Source organism: Capra hircus, chromosome 3 (assembly GCF_001704415.2).
Source record: "Capra hircus breed San Clemente chromosome 3, ASM170441v1, whole genome shotgun sequence".
Classification (NCBI taxonomy): Eukaryota; Metazoa; Chordata; class Mammalia; order Artiodactyla; family Bovidae; genus Capra; species Capra hircus.
In genome coordinates, this window is record NC_030810.1 from 78,120,177 (window position 1) to 78,137,520 (window position 17,344).

At 34.2% G+C, this 17,344-nt stretch overlaps 1 protein-coding gene across 1 annotated transcript in view; it reads left to right on the forward strand.

Annotated features, from left to right (window-relative positions):
- SLC30A7 (solute carrier family 30 member 7) overlaps window positions 1-17,344 on the forward strand; it is a 98,803-nt gene that overhangs the window by 26,128 nt on the left and 55,331 nt on the right. Inside the window, exons 6-8 of the mRNA XM_005678037.3 lie at window positions 2,830-2,973; window positions 7,640-7,690; window positions 10,613-10,748. Of these exons, the coding sequence (XP_005678094.1) occupies window positions 2,830-2,973; window positions 7,640-7,690; window positions 10,613-10,748 (331 nt within the window). The remainder of the gene's footprint in view (window positions 1-2,829; window positions 2,974-7,639; window positions 7,691-10,612; window positions 10,749-17,344) is intronic.

Genomic DNA, 17,344 nt, shown 5'->3' on the forward strand with positions numbered 1-17,344 from the left:
GGTGCTCTTTATTTCTTTATGTGGATTTAAATTACTATTTAGTGTTTCATTTCATTTGTAGGAAATACTTTTGTTTATGTGGAAGTGTCTGATTTTTCCTTTATATTTAAAGGAGACTTTAGTTGAATTTAGAATTCTTGATTGAGTCATCTTCTATTTTAAATTTGTTATCCCATTGTCTTTTGACCTCTCTGATTTTTGTTGTGAAGTCAGCATTCAATCTTATTCAAGATCCCTTGTACATACATCTTGCTATACAATTTTTAAGATTTCTCTTTGATGTTCGATTTGACTACGATGTCTTTACATGTAGTTCTATTTGAGTTTATTCTACTTGGAGTTTCTTGAAGGTCTTGAATATGTAGATAATATTTTTTGTCAAATTTGGGGAATTGCCATCTATTATTTCTTCAGGTATTTTTTATATTTCTTTTTCTCCCTCTTTTCTCTTTGAGACTTTATTTATAATTAATTTGGTAGACTTGATGTTTTCATAGGTCTCTAAGATTCATTTTTCTTGATTTTCATTTTTCCACCTGTTTTTCAGAGTGTATAATCTATTGATCTGTCTTCAAGCTTACTGTTATTGAAGCCCAGATCTGTGGTTGAGCCCTTCTAAAGTGGATGTTTTGTTTCAGTTATAATGTTATTTTAATTCCAAAGTTTCTGTTTGGTTCTTTATTAATTTCTATCTCTTTATTAATATTCTCTACTTGATGAGTAATCATTATTGTACTTTGATTCTTTAGACGTGATTTCTTTTTTTGACCGTATTTGTAGTAGCTGATCAAAGTTTTTGTCTATAAAGTCAAAAATCTGAGTCCCCTTCAGGAACATTTTCTGTTGGCTGGTTTTTCTCCTATGTATATGGCATATTTTTCTCTTTCTTTGAATATTTTACTAATTGTTTATTGAAAACTGGACCTTTAATGTTAAAACGACATTCAGTATCAGTTCAGTTGCTTAGTCGTGTCCAACTCTTTGTGACCCCATGGACTGCAGCACGCCAGGCCTCCCTGTCCATTACCAACTCCAGGAGTTTACTCAAACTCATATCCATTGAGTCAGTGATGCCATCCAACCATCTCATCCTCTGTCATCCCCTTCTCCAAAATGACATTGAAAGTGAAAGTGAAGTTGCTCAGTCGTGTCCAGCTCTTTGTGATCCCATAGACTGTAGTGTACCAGGCTTCTCTGTCCATGGGATTTTCCAGGCAATAGTACTGGAGTGGATTGCCATTTCCTTCTCCAGGGATCTTCCCAACTCAGGGCTTGAGCCTGGTCTCCCACATTGTAGACAGACCCTTTACCATCTGAGCCACCAGGGAAGTCCTCAGATTAATTCACTGTCTCCTCTCAAAGTTTGTTGTTCCTGATATTATTATAGTTATTTATCCTACTGCATGATTTCCTTGTATTGATTCATGTCCTGCAATATATGTCCATTGAATTCTTGAAGCTGAGCTCTGAATCTGATAGTTACCACACTGAGAATAAAGATTTTTTTTTTTCAGAGAACTGCAAAGTTTGGACAAAATATTGACTGTGATCTGCACATGTTGCTTTTACCAGAGCCTCAGAAGAAGTCAGATCTCTCCAGTGTCTGCAAAGCTGCTGACTTGGCTAATTTCAATTGAGCTTAGGCAGGAAGTGGAATGTAACTAATCCCAAATTAAAACATTAAGCCTCTGCTGTCTTACTGAGATTTGGTAGTTTCTTGGATAGATGGTTTTCAGTTCCTTTTGTGGTTTTGGTTAATTATCAAACTTCTGAAAGTTTTTGTGTTTCCCATATTTTTGTTGTTTTAGGAGAGCTAGCTTGCCAACAACCTCTCTCTACCATTCTGGAAGTTGATCTCCCTGTTCATAATTTTTCATATAATACACTACTGAGTTTGATTTTAGGGTATTTAGGATTTTTATAAATATAAGTGATATTTTTGAATTAGGTAGCATTCAGTCATTTTCTATATTTTGAAATAGTTTGTAGAAGATGTTTCCATCATGGTTAGGTAGTTTTTAGGTTTGCTGTGGAGAAATGATTCCCCACTGTTTTGTGCCTTTTTTCCCCTAAGGATTCTACCTGCTTTAATTTTACTGGTCTTTTTACCAAATGTAGCCGTTTCCCTGCCTCTGCCTTAATGCAACCATATTCATATATTACTTTAACTTTGTTAGTATTAATGCCATTTCCTTCTTTAATATGTATGATAGTATTTGACAAAGTTTTGGCCAAGATTTTTGTCTGTGTTCACTGTTTTATCCCCAGTGCCTGGGATGGTACTGTAACATAATGTGTTCCAACTAAGTACTTCTTGAATGACTGAGCAACATTATCTAATCTCTTTAAATCCTTCTGCGTACTTCTCACTTATTTTTATCACCAGTAGAGTCTGCCACTTCGTACGGTGCTTTTATTTCCTTCCTGAATTCTGTCCTAAGAACTCAGTATCGTTTTAATGAATCTATGGGGCTTTGTAGGTGGCTCAGTGGTAAAGAATCCGCCTGCCAATGCAGGAGATGTCTGAGACACGGGTTTGATCCCTGGGTCAGGAAGATCCCCTGGAATAGGAAATGGCAACCCACTCCAGTGTTCTTGCCTGGAAAATCCCGAGGACAGAAGAGCCTCGCAGGCTACAGTCCATGGGGTCGCAAAGAGTTGGACACAGCTGAGCAACTGAGCATCATCATTTTAGCACTTTCTACAAATAAATGTTTATTGAACTGAATCTGGTTTTAGCACTAATTCTTTTCACTAATGTCAGTATTATTGTAACCATTAAGTAATACATTTTTACATACCTTTTGTTCTTACACACTTTGTTTTTAGGCCATGGACACAGTCATTCTCTCTTTAATGGTGCTCTGGACCAGACACATGGCCATGGAGATCACTGCCATAGTCATGAATTGAAACATGGTGCCGCACATAGCCACGATCATGCTCATGGACACGGACACTTTCACTCTCATGGTGAGTACAGCAAAAATACTTTCAAATGGACAGTTTCTTAAACAGAAATGGCATAGGTTAATTTTTCAAGTTGAAATAATCTGTTGAAAATATTGCAGTCAAGTTTCTTTCTAATAAATTGGACTAAATGGTATCTAAGACTAGTTTATTTTCAGTATAAAATGAAATTAACTTGGCATAAGGCAGTGAATGTAGCTTTTTTCCAGTGAGTTTGTCATAATAAAATGCCACTATTTTAAATGAGTGTCAGAGAATGGGGAGCTATTGCATTTCAGCAGTTTTTTTTTTTTAATTATGATAAGGCTTTTTGTGCCATATATAGGCTTATAAAAATATAACAGTTTTCAATTTTCTACATTTTTATTGTAATTTTAACAGATATCACCTGATGTTTACCTCCAGTTCCCTTAGAAATCTTTCTATGTTAACTTATATAGTATTGGATACTAAGTTATAAGGTATTTATCAACTTACTTAACATTTTATTTTAAAATTATATTTAGTTTATTCACAAAATTTTAGAATATTATTAATCTAATAGAAGCTGCTTGGGTGATACAGTTTGATTAATCTTTAAATAAGTTATATGCTAAAGATTGTCTGTGCTTGCCACAAAGGCAGAAACCTAAAGCTTTGAATCTGAAAAGATGAAATGGGCCTTAGGGATTGAGTACTAAGCCCCTAATATTTTCAGTCTCTAATATTTGCCATGCTTTGAAACTATTTATTAAACTGGTCTGCTTTAACACCTTGCTTTTCTAAGCTTTTTGCTCACACGCATCACAAAATAATTTTGATAAAAACTGTATATTCACATTCTTAGGATGATTTCTAAAAAAAATTTATTGTTTAATTGCAGAGAATATAATATGATACTTTATATTTTAGAATGAAACTTCCATATTATTTTATTGAACATAGTCAGTGGACTCTAAATACCTTAGTGATTTGAGACCCACTGTCACCTATTTTAAAATATTTAAACAGTTGTTAATTTTATAACATCCTTTCTCCTTGAATTTTTATTTCTATTCTGCCTCCTTTCCAGAATTTTAAAGTGGAATATACTTGTGTTAAGGCTTTAATTGGTCATTTGTTAATATTTCTTGGCAATAAAATAGGTATATTAATTAAAATATTTTCTTTTAGGAACATAAGATAGCATTTAAACATTTCTTTCAGATGGAATTATTATAGCTTTTACTCGTATAAAGTCAATTAAGATAATTATGTTTTAATTTTTGATACATATATAATCATTAAAAAGCAGCATTGTATTTGAAATACATATCTTAATGAAATGATTGAAACTCTTTTTCTCAATTAGTTTATGAAAAAATAACGTATCAGCATAAAATAGGTTTTGACATCAATTCTGTTCCTGTTTTCCATCTTTATAATGTAAGTTCTAAGAAACCTTAAATAGAAGGAATTCTGTTATAGCAGTTTCTGTCATTTCTTTGATTACCTTTAGAATTATATGCCAGAAGTTACATAGTGTATCATCAAATATTTTTGATGATCTATTAATTGGTAGTTTTATTAGCTAATCCCTACTTTTTATTAGAAGCAAAGAATTAGAAACCATGTTACTTACAAAAGGATTTGCTAGCCAATCTTTAGAGTCACTGCCACCAACATTTACAATTGACCCCTTGTTTGTTGTCCTAGAATTTTTCTAATACTCTTGGGAATACACTGTGATAAGCTTTTAGATGGTTGAAAATTAGCCCTTCTATGGGAAAAGAAAAGATTTGGAAATGACTTTAAGACACAAAGAAATTATAGTAACTAGTAAATAGAAATGCCAGGCCTCAAACAGGGAATCTGACTTCAAAATCTGCTGTTAACGGTTATTCTGCCTTCAGTATTTTATAGGATAGTCTGAGGATGCAAAAGTAAGAGAGCCATTATTCCACTTTGCCTGTAAGAACCATTATAGTCTCACTATGCAGTACTGTGAACTTTGTATTTATTGGAATGCTGCACTGGGAGTGAAGTTAGATGGGTTTTTGTCTGTTTTAAGTGCTCATATCTTAGTGACTTAGACAGTAAAAGTTTATATCTTGGATTGATTGGGTAGAGGGTAGGGGCTTTGTTCCTCATGGCCATTCAGGAATCCAGGCTCTTTCCATCTTTAGGATCCTTAACCCTTGGATTCCACCACTGGATTCTTTGCATCTAGCTGGAGATAGAATATATAGATCATGTAGGATATTCTATGAGCTGAGCCTGGAAATAATTTACATCTTGTATTTTCTTTGTTTACAACTCAGTCACATACACCACCTAACTCAGGTGATCCCTAACTCAGGGAGCCTGGGAAATCTAGTTGTTTATCAGAGAGGAAAAAGAAATGGGTCTGGTAAGGAGGTAGCTAATGTCTGCCACAGAAAACAAATTTTATATCCAAAAGGATTGTCAGATTTTACATCGGTGGGAGTTATTTTATACAACTGTTACATTAATATAGGTGAATATACGTTTTAAAATAATTATGTCAAAAATGACTGTTGTCTCTCTTCAGTGACTGATATTGGGAAAACTAGACAGCTGCATGTAGATCAGTGAGTTAGATGACACTCTCACACCATACATAAAACTAAACTCAAAGTGGCTTAAAGACTTCAATACAGGACATTACACCATAAAACTCCCGAGAAGAGAACACAGGCAAAGCATTCTCTGACATAAATCATACCAGTGTTTTCTTAGGTCAGACTCCCAAGGCAATAGAAATAAAGACAAACATAAACAAATGGGACCTAATCAAACTTACAAGCTTTTGCACAGCAAAGGAAACCATAAACAAACTGAAAAGACAACCTACCGACTGGAAGGAAGTATTTGAAAATGACGCTACCGAAAAGGGCTTAATTTCCAAAATACACAAACAGGTCATACAACTCAATAACATAGAAACAAACAACCCAGTCAAAAAATGGGCAAAAGGTCTAAATAGACATTTCTCCAAAGAAGATATACAGATGACTAATAGGCACATGAAAAGATACTTAACATCTCTAATTATTAGAGAAATGCAAGTCAAAACTACAGTGAGGTACCACCTAACACCAGTCAGAATGATCATCATGAAAAAGTATACAAATAAATGCTGGAGAGGATGTGGAGAAAAGGGAACCCTCCTCCATTTCTGGCAGGAATGTGAATTGGTGCAGCCACTATGGTAAACAGTATGGAGGTTCTGTTTAAAATAGAGTTGCCATATGATCTAGCAATCCCACTCCTGGGCATATATCTGGAGAGTGTTGTTGTTCAGTCCCGCAGTTGTGTCTGACTCTGACCCCATGGACTGCAGCATGCTAGGCATCCCTGTCCCTTTACCATCTCCTGGAGTGTAACTAATTCAAAAAGATGCACCCCAGTATTCACAGCACAATAGCCAAATAGCCAAGACATGGAAGCAACCTAAATGTCTATCAGTAGATGAACAGATAAAAAAGATACGGTATATATGCACAGTGGAATACTATTCGGCCATAAGAAAGAATGAAATAATGCCATTTGCAGCAACAGGAATAGATTTAGGGATTATCATAATAACTGAGGTAAGTCAGAAAGAGGAAGATAAATACAATATGATATTTATCACTTACAGATCTAAAATGCTAGCAGATTAGCAGATACAAAATACTATATATAAAATAAATAGGTCCTACTGTATGACACAGGAATATTTTATAATAAACCATAATAGAAAAGAAAAAAAATGACTGTCTTTTTCTTGACTGTGTATAGACAGTAATCTCATGCCCTGATCAGGAGCCTGATATTTAGAACAGTTACGCTTTTAGCTCTCAGAATTTTTAAGATGACTACATCTTTCTCCCAATGCAGCAGTACCACATTTAGACCAAAATCATTACATAACCTTCTGCTTTTATAATTCTTCTGGCATTGTCACAGTGTTCCATCAAAGCTGTAGTAGACAAGGGTAGGTCTATTCTTCATTACTGTGGGCCAAGAACTAGGACTCTGTTAGTCATAATCAGAAAGCTCATCAGTGGTCCTGATGCTCCCTTACAACAAATACTGCTGATCATTTACATTGTTTACCTGTATTTTTGCTTTGATGTTAATGTTGATTAGTGATCTTCCAACTATTTAGTATAAAAATTGTAGTATATTTTTATTTCTTCATCAAAAAGGCAAAATGAAAAAGTATTTTTATCTCTTCTGTATGAAAACCTTGCTGCATTCATCTAGAAGCTGTTGGGAAACTGTTTGCCATAGTCCAGTTTTCCTGGAAAATGTCCTGGTTTCATTTCTTGGTCCTCTTATAATATCAAGAGGTAGTTTTGTTTTTTTCTGAATTTTCTGACTGTAAATTGATGTAGTAAACTCTGTAAAGTATGCTACGGATATTAGAAAATTCATAATGTTTTCAATTTATTGGTTTTTTTAACCAAATTGCCTAATATAATAATTTCCTAAATACTCTGTACTATTGATGCATTTTGAAATTTCCTATGTCTATCTTCATTTAATTACCATATTAAATTTTAAAAATAATTTTGTAGGTCTGATGTGGCTATGTAATCATGCATCCTTCACGATACATTTGAATGAAAAGTACTCTGAATTGCAAAAATTGAATCAGGAATTGAAGACATGTTTTAAAATAATTTAACTTAACTCTCTACAGATGGCCCCTCCTTAAAAGAAACAACAGGACCCAGTAGACAGATTTTACAAGGTATGACAAGCTATTTGTGTATTTCTCAGTTTTATGCAACTGGCTTCATAGTTTTGTGCTAACTGTAGTTTTCCTTTAAGAAAAACGAATAACATAGTATTTGTGTTTAAAATGTTAGCCTTCCTAGTTGATGTTTTAATATGTACTAGTAGGTATGTTAGCAGTTGTTCTTTTAACTGTCACTGAGCTATTTTCTTAACATTTAATAAGAAGATTAAAATATTCAGAAACTAGACTGTTTAAATATATATACTCATGCCATTGACTCTCGTAACACCATAATAGTATGTTTGCCTTTGTAGAATTGTTAAATAATTTTTCTAAAAATAATATTCAGTATGAATTTATGTTGTAGAAAAATTTAGTGCTAAAAATGTAATGCATCCAACACCAAGAGTGAATCCAAATATGAACTATGAACTTTGGGTCATAATGATATGTCATTTGTAACAAATGCACTATTCTGTTGGGGGATGTTGATACTGAGAGGGACTGCCTGAGTTGGAACAGTGGGTATAAGTGAAATCTCTGTATCTGCCACTTATTTTGCTGTGAACCTAAAACTGCCCTCAAAAGTAATGTCATATTTTCAAAAAAATGTGATGCAAAGGAGATCTTTCGAGTATACGTAAGCATCAAATGGTAAAACGTAAACAGGAGATTACAGGTTATGTAAAATGATACATTACAAAATTTTACAAGCTAGAGACAATCTGCCTTGTCCATGAACTATGGCAGTTTCTTTTTTGGGATGTGAACTGATCTTTGGCTCTGGATTTATATATAGGTTTCATTGTCAAAGTTCCTAATTTCCAGCTGCCTGTCTTCCTGCCTTTATTAATTTTAAAAAATACTTATTTATCTATTTTTGGCTCCATCGGGTCTTAGTTGTGGCATGTAGGGTCTTTCCTTGCGGCACTTGGGCTCTCTAGTTGAGGTGTGTGGGCTTAGTTGCCCGGAGGCGTGTGGGAACTTAGTTCCAGACCAGGGGTCAAGCCCACATCCTCTTCTTTGAAAGGTAGTTTCTTAACCACTGGACTACCAGGGAGGTCCTCTTTGTTAACTTTTGACCACAATCCGACTTTCTCACTAGCTTGTGATCCTGTTTCTACTGTGCTTATTTTTATTTTCTCCACTATTTTTTGATACAACTCTTGCTTTTTATTTTTTCCTGGGACTGTATTCCTTCATCCTGAGGAGCTCATTTCAGGAGGATTAAATGTGCCTTCTAGTCACTAATTTTCCTTTTGTGAAATATAGAGAATTGTGAAATACAGAGAATTGTTTTAGGGCAGCATTTGTTGAAATAACTTGTAGTCATGCATATGTAATACTGTACATTTAGCCTTAGAGTTAAGTTTTAGTTATGGAAATCATCACAAACTGAGGAAAGGGAGGTCAGATTTGCCTTCCTAATTACCTTTTATATAAGCTGCTGTAAAAATTAACTAATATTTTCTGAGTGTCCATTTATAGTGGCTGAAGCAGCCCATAGGATAACTGCCGGATACTAACACTTTTCCACATAGATACTCACAGGTGAAAACCAAGTTTACTGAATTTGTCAGTTATTTGCTGCATTTTCAGTATGACTTCTGGCTTTTATATGAGTTAAACATACTAGTTTAGATTTCTTCTTTAGGAACTTTCTTCTTGAAAAGATTACTGGAAAGTAAGAAGGGCATATCTAGTTAAGGACATTTGCTAATGAAACTGGTTTTTAGGTCAGCAAATAAGATGTAGCCAGGGACTTGCCACTCAAAGGAAAATCAAGAGCAAAGAGTTCTGTTCTTTTCCTTTCAGTGGTTAGAGCTGTTTTCAATTTGGATCCTACCAGAACATTGATTAAAGAGTATGTAAAGATTTAAAGTCTTTATCATACATATCACTTCAGACTTTGGCAGGTTAGGGACCCTCATCCACTTATATGTGTATCTTCCTTAAGTTTTATATTTAAAACTTAAAGTGATCCCAAGGCTTCTTAATCTATGTAATTGTTCATGAGTTAAAATTTTCTTAAATATGTATACTAAACTGAATTTTATGACTTTTTAAATTGTTTTCAAGTATCAGTTATTAAATGTTCATACATATAGATTCATGGGCACTTAGAGTATTAGTATCTTACCATTGTAATATTTTTGGAGAAGGAAATGGCAACCCACTCCAGTATTCTTGCCTGGAAAATCCCATGGACAGAGGAGCCTGGCGGGCTATAGTCTATAGGGTCGCAAAGCATCGGACACGACTGAGCGATCAATGCTTTCACTTTCAATGTCATATTATTGTAAGTTAAAAATATATTTATATCCTCTTTAAAATATTCAGACCGTTACTTTCTTTCATATCAGGTTTGAGTTTAGTATGTAACTTTAGTTAACAATACCTTCAGGATAATTAGTTTACCAGTTTATTAGTAGAGTTATGGTCCATAATAAAATCTTAATCTTAAAAGGTAATAATTTTAATTACCAGCAGAGGGCTCTATGTGTACATATATTTGTAGTTATAAAGAGTGTTTTCTTGACTGATTCTTTCAGCCTAATCCAGTTTTCTCCTAACAAATTATTGCTTAACTTCTGGACTCAACCAGAAATGAATGTGCACAAGATTTGTTTTTTAGTCAAGTATTTCTTCACTCCTTCATTTATATTATAGCAAAATATTAAGGATCATGAAGAGCAAGTATAACTTAGAAGTCAAATATTTTAGCTCCTCCTGTTTTTTAAGAAGAAAGATTATTTTAATTCCCAGAGGTACTATTACTTCTTTACTAAACAATGAATCAGCATTCATACTGGTATTTTCAAATTGGTATTTAGTTTTTTAATATATAAAACCAATAATATAGTTTTAAGGAAAATTTACATTTTTAGTTGATCAGAAAATATGATTTTGATTCTCATTATGCTTTATTTCTAGGTGTATTTTTACACATTCTAGCAGATACACTAGGGAGTATTGGTGTAATTGCCTCTGCCATCATGATGCAGAATTTTGGTCTGATGATAGCAGATCCTATTTGTTCAATCCTGATAGCCATGCTCATAGTTATAAGGTAAGTGTTGGTATGTTACTTTCAGATACTAAAATGAGAGGTGATAAACATCTTACTTAAATTACAGATCTAAATTATTATTATGTTGGGGGTTTTTTAGTCTTCAACAGATATCTACATAGATTGTTTCTGTTTTCGTTTTACTTTTTTTTGTGTTACCCCAGGTTTGATATTTCGTTTTTGTATTTAGTGATTGATCTTTTCTAAATCAAATCAGTAGTAATTTTCTTTAATCCAGCACTATATTTTTGAGTAGAACATTGGAAATATAAAATGTATTAATGTTAGAATATTATTCCTTTGACATCTGCATTTTGTACCATCAAGTGTAAAAGAATACTAAAATCTCTTCTAGAACTAGCTTTAATGTATAAATTCACATTATTGTTGTAGAAGTCTTATAAAAATGCTTACTGAAGTATATTTATGTCCTCCTCTCTATCGAGATTATAAATTCTTGAGGAAGGATCTGTCTTTTAGCTCTTTGGCTCTCTATTGCCTGTCATGGTACTTATATAAAAGTGTGATTGTGTATAAATTCTCAATAAGTATTGTCTGAACTAGAAGATAAGTTAAGTAGCTCAGTCGTGTCCGACTCTTTGCGACCCCATGGACTGTAGCCCACCAGGCTCCTCCATCCATGGGATTTTCCAGGCAAGAATACTGGAGTGGGTTGCCATTTCCTTCTCCAGGGGATCTTCCCAACCCAGGAATCGAACCCAGGTCTCCCGTATTAGAGGCAGATGCTTTAACCTCTGTACTGTCTTTTAAATTTCTGTCAATTTATTATTTTAATTTTTATCAGAAAAATGGAACAGTTGTGCCTTTATTTCCCGGTCTTGACTTATTTACATAGATATGTCTTGATTGGACTGATTTTGTCTGGTTTATCCATATGATTTTACTGTTAGTAAAGCTGTCTTTGTAATGATAACAAAGACCTGTTAGTGGGTAGACTATGATGATTTTTATAGCTTGTAGTTGAATAAAATAGACTTTAAAAATTACAATGAAATTATAATCATAAATTAGTCATAAATGTAGATTTTTAAGTTTTTTCATAAAAGATAGGATATACATTTTAAACGTGCAGCTTATTTTTAAATTTTATTTAAATTATTTGTACTAGGAAGCATCTCTGCTGTGTAAAAATCTTTTATAAAGCTTCGAATCTCTTTTCTGCATCTTTGGAAATCTTACTATACGTCCTTGAAAGTTCTTCAGGTTAGATATCACATAGTCTATGAAACTTAACTTCTGATAGATTTGGTTTCTGATATCTGTTCCTCTTTATTGCATGTTCAGTGTTCATTTTATTTTGTGTTATAATTGTTGGTTGCTTCTAATACTTCTTAGAGTTGGATCTTAATCTCAACTTTTCTTTGTCTCCAGTCTTATTTCTTAATTCTATCGTTTGTTGCTTGGAAGAGGTTGGCCTTTCTGTCTCCTTCTAATTTATTTTCTACACTGTGGCCAAAGTGATCTTTCTTTAATAAAGATTATGGTACATGGAAAAATTATCTTGCTTTGAATCTTTCCGTGGCTTTCTTGCCCTCAGGATAAAGTCTGAATTCCTTAGTAGGCCTTCATGTTGGGATTCATTTATCTCTTCAGTCTTTCTCTCACCCTGTCTCAATTTATATCTGTTCTCCAGCCTTAGTAAGTAACTGTCAATTACCTGGAAACATGTTAGAAGCTCTCTGGATTCTGGGGCTTTCTCATCTTTCTTCTCTGCGAAATAAACTACCCTTACATTGAGTGCCCTTCTCACTTCCCATGCACCCTCACAAATGCATAGATCTTTCAGTTTAAATGGTACTTCGTTGAGGAAGCCTTTCCTGATTCCCTGCATCTCAGGAGGGGTTAGGTAAACCTGGAGCACCACCTGCTACTCCTCTTGCAGCATTTACTTAGAGCCTCTTATTTTCTCCCTTAAGCTCCATGAGGGCAGACTCTTTTTTCATGGTTGTAAAGTCAGCACATAACTGTGCCAGGTAAAACTTGATACATTTTTTGATTTGAATCAAAATTAATTTGTGTTTTTTCCAGTCTCAGAGAATGACTTTCTCTAATCCTAAATAGGGAATTCTTACTTAGTTCTGGTCCCATTCAGTTGTTCCATGAATAAATAAATAAATAAACACACACGAGACAAGAAAACCTTGTTGTTGTTGTTGAAATATAACACATTGAAAAGCTATACAAGTTATTTTCAGCAAATGTTTATTAAGTAAGTACTTCTTACCAGGATAGTGAAAGGACAAGATACTTACTGTTTTGATCTTACATTATAGCAGAAGAGAGAGACACAAATGAATCAATAAACCAGTATCAAGCAGTTATGTGCAGAGAGTTAATATGGGGTTGTAGTGACTGAGATACCACTTTTTTTTAAAATATAAATTAATTATTTTTTGGAGGCTAATTACTTTACAATATTGTAGTGGTTTTTGGCATGCATTGACATGAATCAGCCATGGGTGTACATGTGTCCCCATCCTAAACCCCGCTTCTACCTCCCTCCCCATCCCATCCCTCAGGGTTGTCCCAGTGCACCGGCCCTGAGTGCCCTGTCTCATGCATCTGTCGAACCTGGACTGACAATCTGTTTCACATTTGGTAATATACGTGTTTCAGTGCTCTCTCTCAAATCATCCCACGCTTGTCTTCTACCACAGTGTTCGAAAGTCTGTTCTTTACATCTGGGTCTCTTTTGCTGTCTCGCATATAGGGGTCATCATTACCATATTTCTAATTCCATATATATGTGTTAATATACAGTATTGGTGTTTTTCTTTCTGACTTACTTTACTCTATAATAGGCTCCAGTTTCATCCACCTCATTAGAACTGATTCAAAAGCATTCTTTTTAATAGCTGAGTAATATTCCATTGTGTATATGTACCACAGCTTTCTTATCCATTCATCTGCCAATGGACATCTAGATTGTTTCCATGTCCTAGCTGTTGTAAACAGTGAACATTGGGGTACACATGCCTCTTTCAGTTCTGGTTTCCTCGGTGTGTATGCCTAGCAGTGGGATTGCTGGGTCATATGGCAGTTCTATTTCCAGTTTTTTAAGGAATCTCCACACTGTTCTCCATAGTGGCTGTACTAGTTTGCATTTCTACCAACAGTGTAAGAGGGTTCCCTTTTGTCCACACCCTCTCCAGCATTTATTGTTTGTAGACTTTTTGATAGCAGCCATGCTGACCAGGGTGAGATGGTACCTCATTGTGGTTTTGATTTGTATTTCTATGATAATGAGTGATGTTGAGCATCTTTTCTTGTGTTTGTTAACCATCTGTATGTCTTCTTTGGAGAAATGTGTTTAGTTCTTTGGCTCATTTTTTCATTGGGTCGTTTAATTTTTTGGAATTGAGCTTCATGAGCTGCTTGTATATTTTTGAGATTAATTCTTTATCAGTTGCTTTGTTTGCTATTGTTTTCTCCCATTCTGAAGGCTGTCTTTTCACCTTGCTTATAGTTTCCTTTGTTGTGCAAAAGCTTTTAAGTTTAATTAGGTCCCATTTGTTTGTTTTTGCTTTTATTTCCATTACTCTGGGAGGTGGGTCATAGAGGATCCTGCTGTTATTTATGTCAGAGAGTGTTTTGCCTATGTTTTCCTCTAGGAGTTTTATAGTTTCTGGTCTTACATTTAGATCTTTAATCCATTTTGAGTTTATTTTTGTGTATGGTGTTAGAAAGTATTCTAGTTTCATTGTTTTACAAGTGGTTGACCAGTTTTCCCAGCACCAGTTGTTAAAGAGATTGTCTTTATTCCATTGTATATTCTTGCCTCCTTTGTCAAAGATAAGGTGTCCATAGGTGCGTGGATTTATCTCTGGACTTTCTATTTTGTTCCATTGATCTATATTTCTGTCTTTGTGCCAGTATCATACTATCTTGATGACTGTAGCTTTGTATTATAGTCTGAAATCAATCAGTTTGATTCCTCCAGTTCCATTCTTCTTTCTCAAGATTGCTTTGGCTATTCGAGGCTTTTTGTATTTCTATACAAATTGTGAAATTATTGGTTCTAGTTCTCTGAAAAATACTGTTGATAGCTTGATAGGTGTTGCGTTGAATCTATAGATTGTTTTGGGTAGTATACTCATTTTCACTATATTGAGTCTTCCGATCCATGACCATGGTATATTTCTCCATCTATTTGTGTCATCTTTGGTTTCTTTCATCAGTGTTTTATAGTTTTCTATATATAGGTCTTTTGTTTCTTTAGGTAGATTTATTCCTAAGTATTTTATTTTTTTCATTGCAGTGGTGAATGGAATTGTTTCCTTAATTTCTCTTTTTGTTTTCTCATTGTTAGTGTATAGGAATGCAAGAGATTTCTGTGTGTTAATTTTATATCCTGCAACTTTACTGTATTCATTGATTAGCTCTAGTGATTTTCTGGTGGTGTCTTTAGGGTTTTCTGTGTAGAGGATCATGTCATCTGCAGTGAGAGTCTTATTTCTTTTCCAATCTGGATTCCTTTCATTCCTTTTTCTTCTCTGATTGCTGTGGCTAAAACTTCCAAAACTGTGTTGAATAGTAGTGGTGAGAGTGGGCACCCTTGTCTTGTTCCTGACTTTAGGGGAAATACTTTCATTTTTTCACCATTGAGGATAATGTTTCCTGTGGGTTTATCATATATTGCTTTTATTGTGTTGAAGTATGTTCCTTCTATTCTTGCTTTCTGAAGGATTTTTATCATAAATGGATGTTGAATTTTGTCAAAGGCTTTCTCTGCATCTATTGATATAATCATATGTTTTTATCTTTCAATTTGTTAATGTAGTATATCACATTGATTGATTTGTGAATATTGAAGAATCCTTGCATCCCTGGAATAAAGCCCACTTGATCATGATGTATGATCTTTTTAATATGTTGTTGGATTCTGTTTGCTAGAATTTTGTTGAGGATTTTTCTCATCTGTGTTCATCAGTGATATTGGCCTGTAGTTTTCTTTTTTTGTGTCATCTTTATCTGGTTTTGGTATTACAGTTGATGGTGGCCTCATAGAATGAGTTTGGCAGTTTACCTTCCTCTTCAATTTTCTGGAAGAGTTTGAGTAGAATAGGTGTTAGCTCTTCTCTAAATTTTGGTAGAATTCACCTATGAAGCCATCTGGTCCTGGGCTTTTGTTTGTTGGAAGATTTTTGATTACAGTTTCGATTTCTGTGCTCATGATGGGTCTGTTAAGATTTTCTATTTTTTCCTGGTTTAGTTTTGGTAAGTTATACTTTTCTAACAATTCGTCCATTTCTTCCAAGTTGTCCATTTTATTGGCATAGTTGCTGATAGTAGTCTCTTATGATCCTTTGTATTTCTGTGTTATATGTTGTGATTTCTCCATTTTCATGTCTAATTTTGTTGATTTGATTCTTCTCCCTTTTTTTCTTGATGAGTCAGGCTAATGACTCATGGGTTTTTCTATTTTATTTATCTTCTCAAAGAACCAGCTTTTAGTTTTGTTGATTTTAGCTATAGTCTCCTTTGTTTGTTTTTCATTTATTTCTGCCCTAATTTTTATAATTTCTTTCCTTCTACTAACCCTGGGGTTCTTCATTTCTTTTTCTAGTTGCTTTAGGTGTAAAGTTAGGTTGTTTATTTGATTTTTCTCTTGTTTCTTGAGGTAAGCTTGTATTGCTATGAACCTTCCCCTTAGCACTGCTTTTACTGAATCCAATAGGTTTTGGGTTGTTTTTTCATTTTGATTCGTTTCTATGCATATTTTGATTTCTTTTTTGATTTCTTCTGTGATTTGTTGGTTATTCAGAAGCGTGTTTAGCCTCCATATGTTTGTATTTTTAATCATTTTTTTCCTGTAGTGACATCTAATCTTACCACATTGTGATCAGAAAAGATGCTTGAAATGATTTCAGTTTTTTCGAATTTATCAAGACTGAATTTATGGCCCAGGATGTGATCTGTCCTAGAGAATGTTTCATGTGCATTTGAGAAAAAGGTGAAATTAATTGTTTTGGGGCAAAATGTCGTATAGATATCAATTAGGTCTAAGTGGTCCATTGTACCATTTAAAGTTTGTGTTTCCTTGCTAATTTTCTGTTTGGTTGATCTATCCATAGGTGTGAGTGGGGTATTAAAATCTCCCACTATTGTTGTGTTACTGTTAATTTTCCCTTTCATGCTTGTTAGCATTTGCCTTCCATATTGTGGTGCTCCTATGTTGGGTGCATATATATTTATAATTGTTATATCTTCTTGGATTGATCCTTTGATCGTTATGTAGTGTCCTTCTTTCTTTTCACGGCCTTTATTTCAAAGTCTATTTTATCTGATGAGTATTGCTACTCCTGCTTTCTTTTGGTCTTCATTTGCGTGAAATATCTTTTTTAAGCCCTTCACTTTCAGGTTGTATGTATCCCTTGTTTTGAGGTGGGTCTTGTGTAGACAGCGTATATAGGGGTCTTGTTTTTGTATCCATTCAGCCAGTCTTTGTCCTTTGGTTGGGGCATTCAACCCATTTACATTTAAGGTAATTATTGATAAGTATGATCCTATTGCCATTTACTTTGTTGTTTTGGATTCGAGTTTATAAACCTTTTCTGTGTTTCCCATCTAGAGAT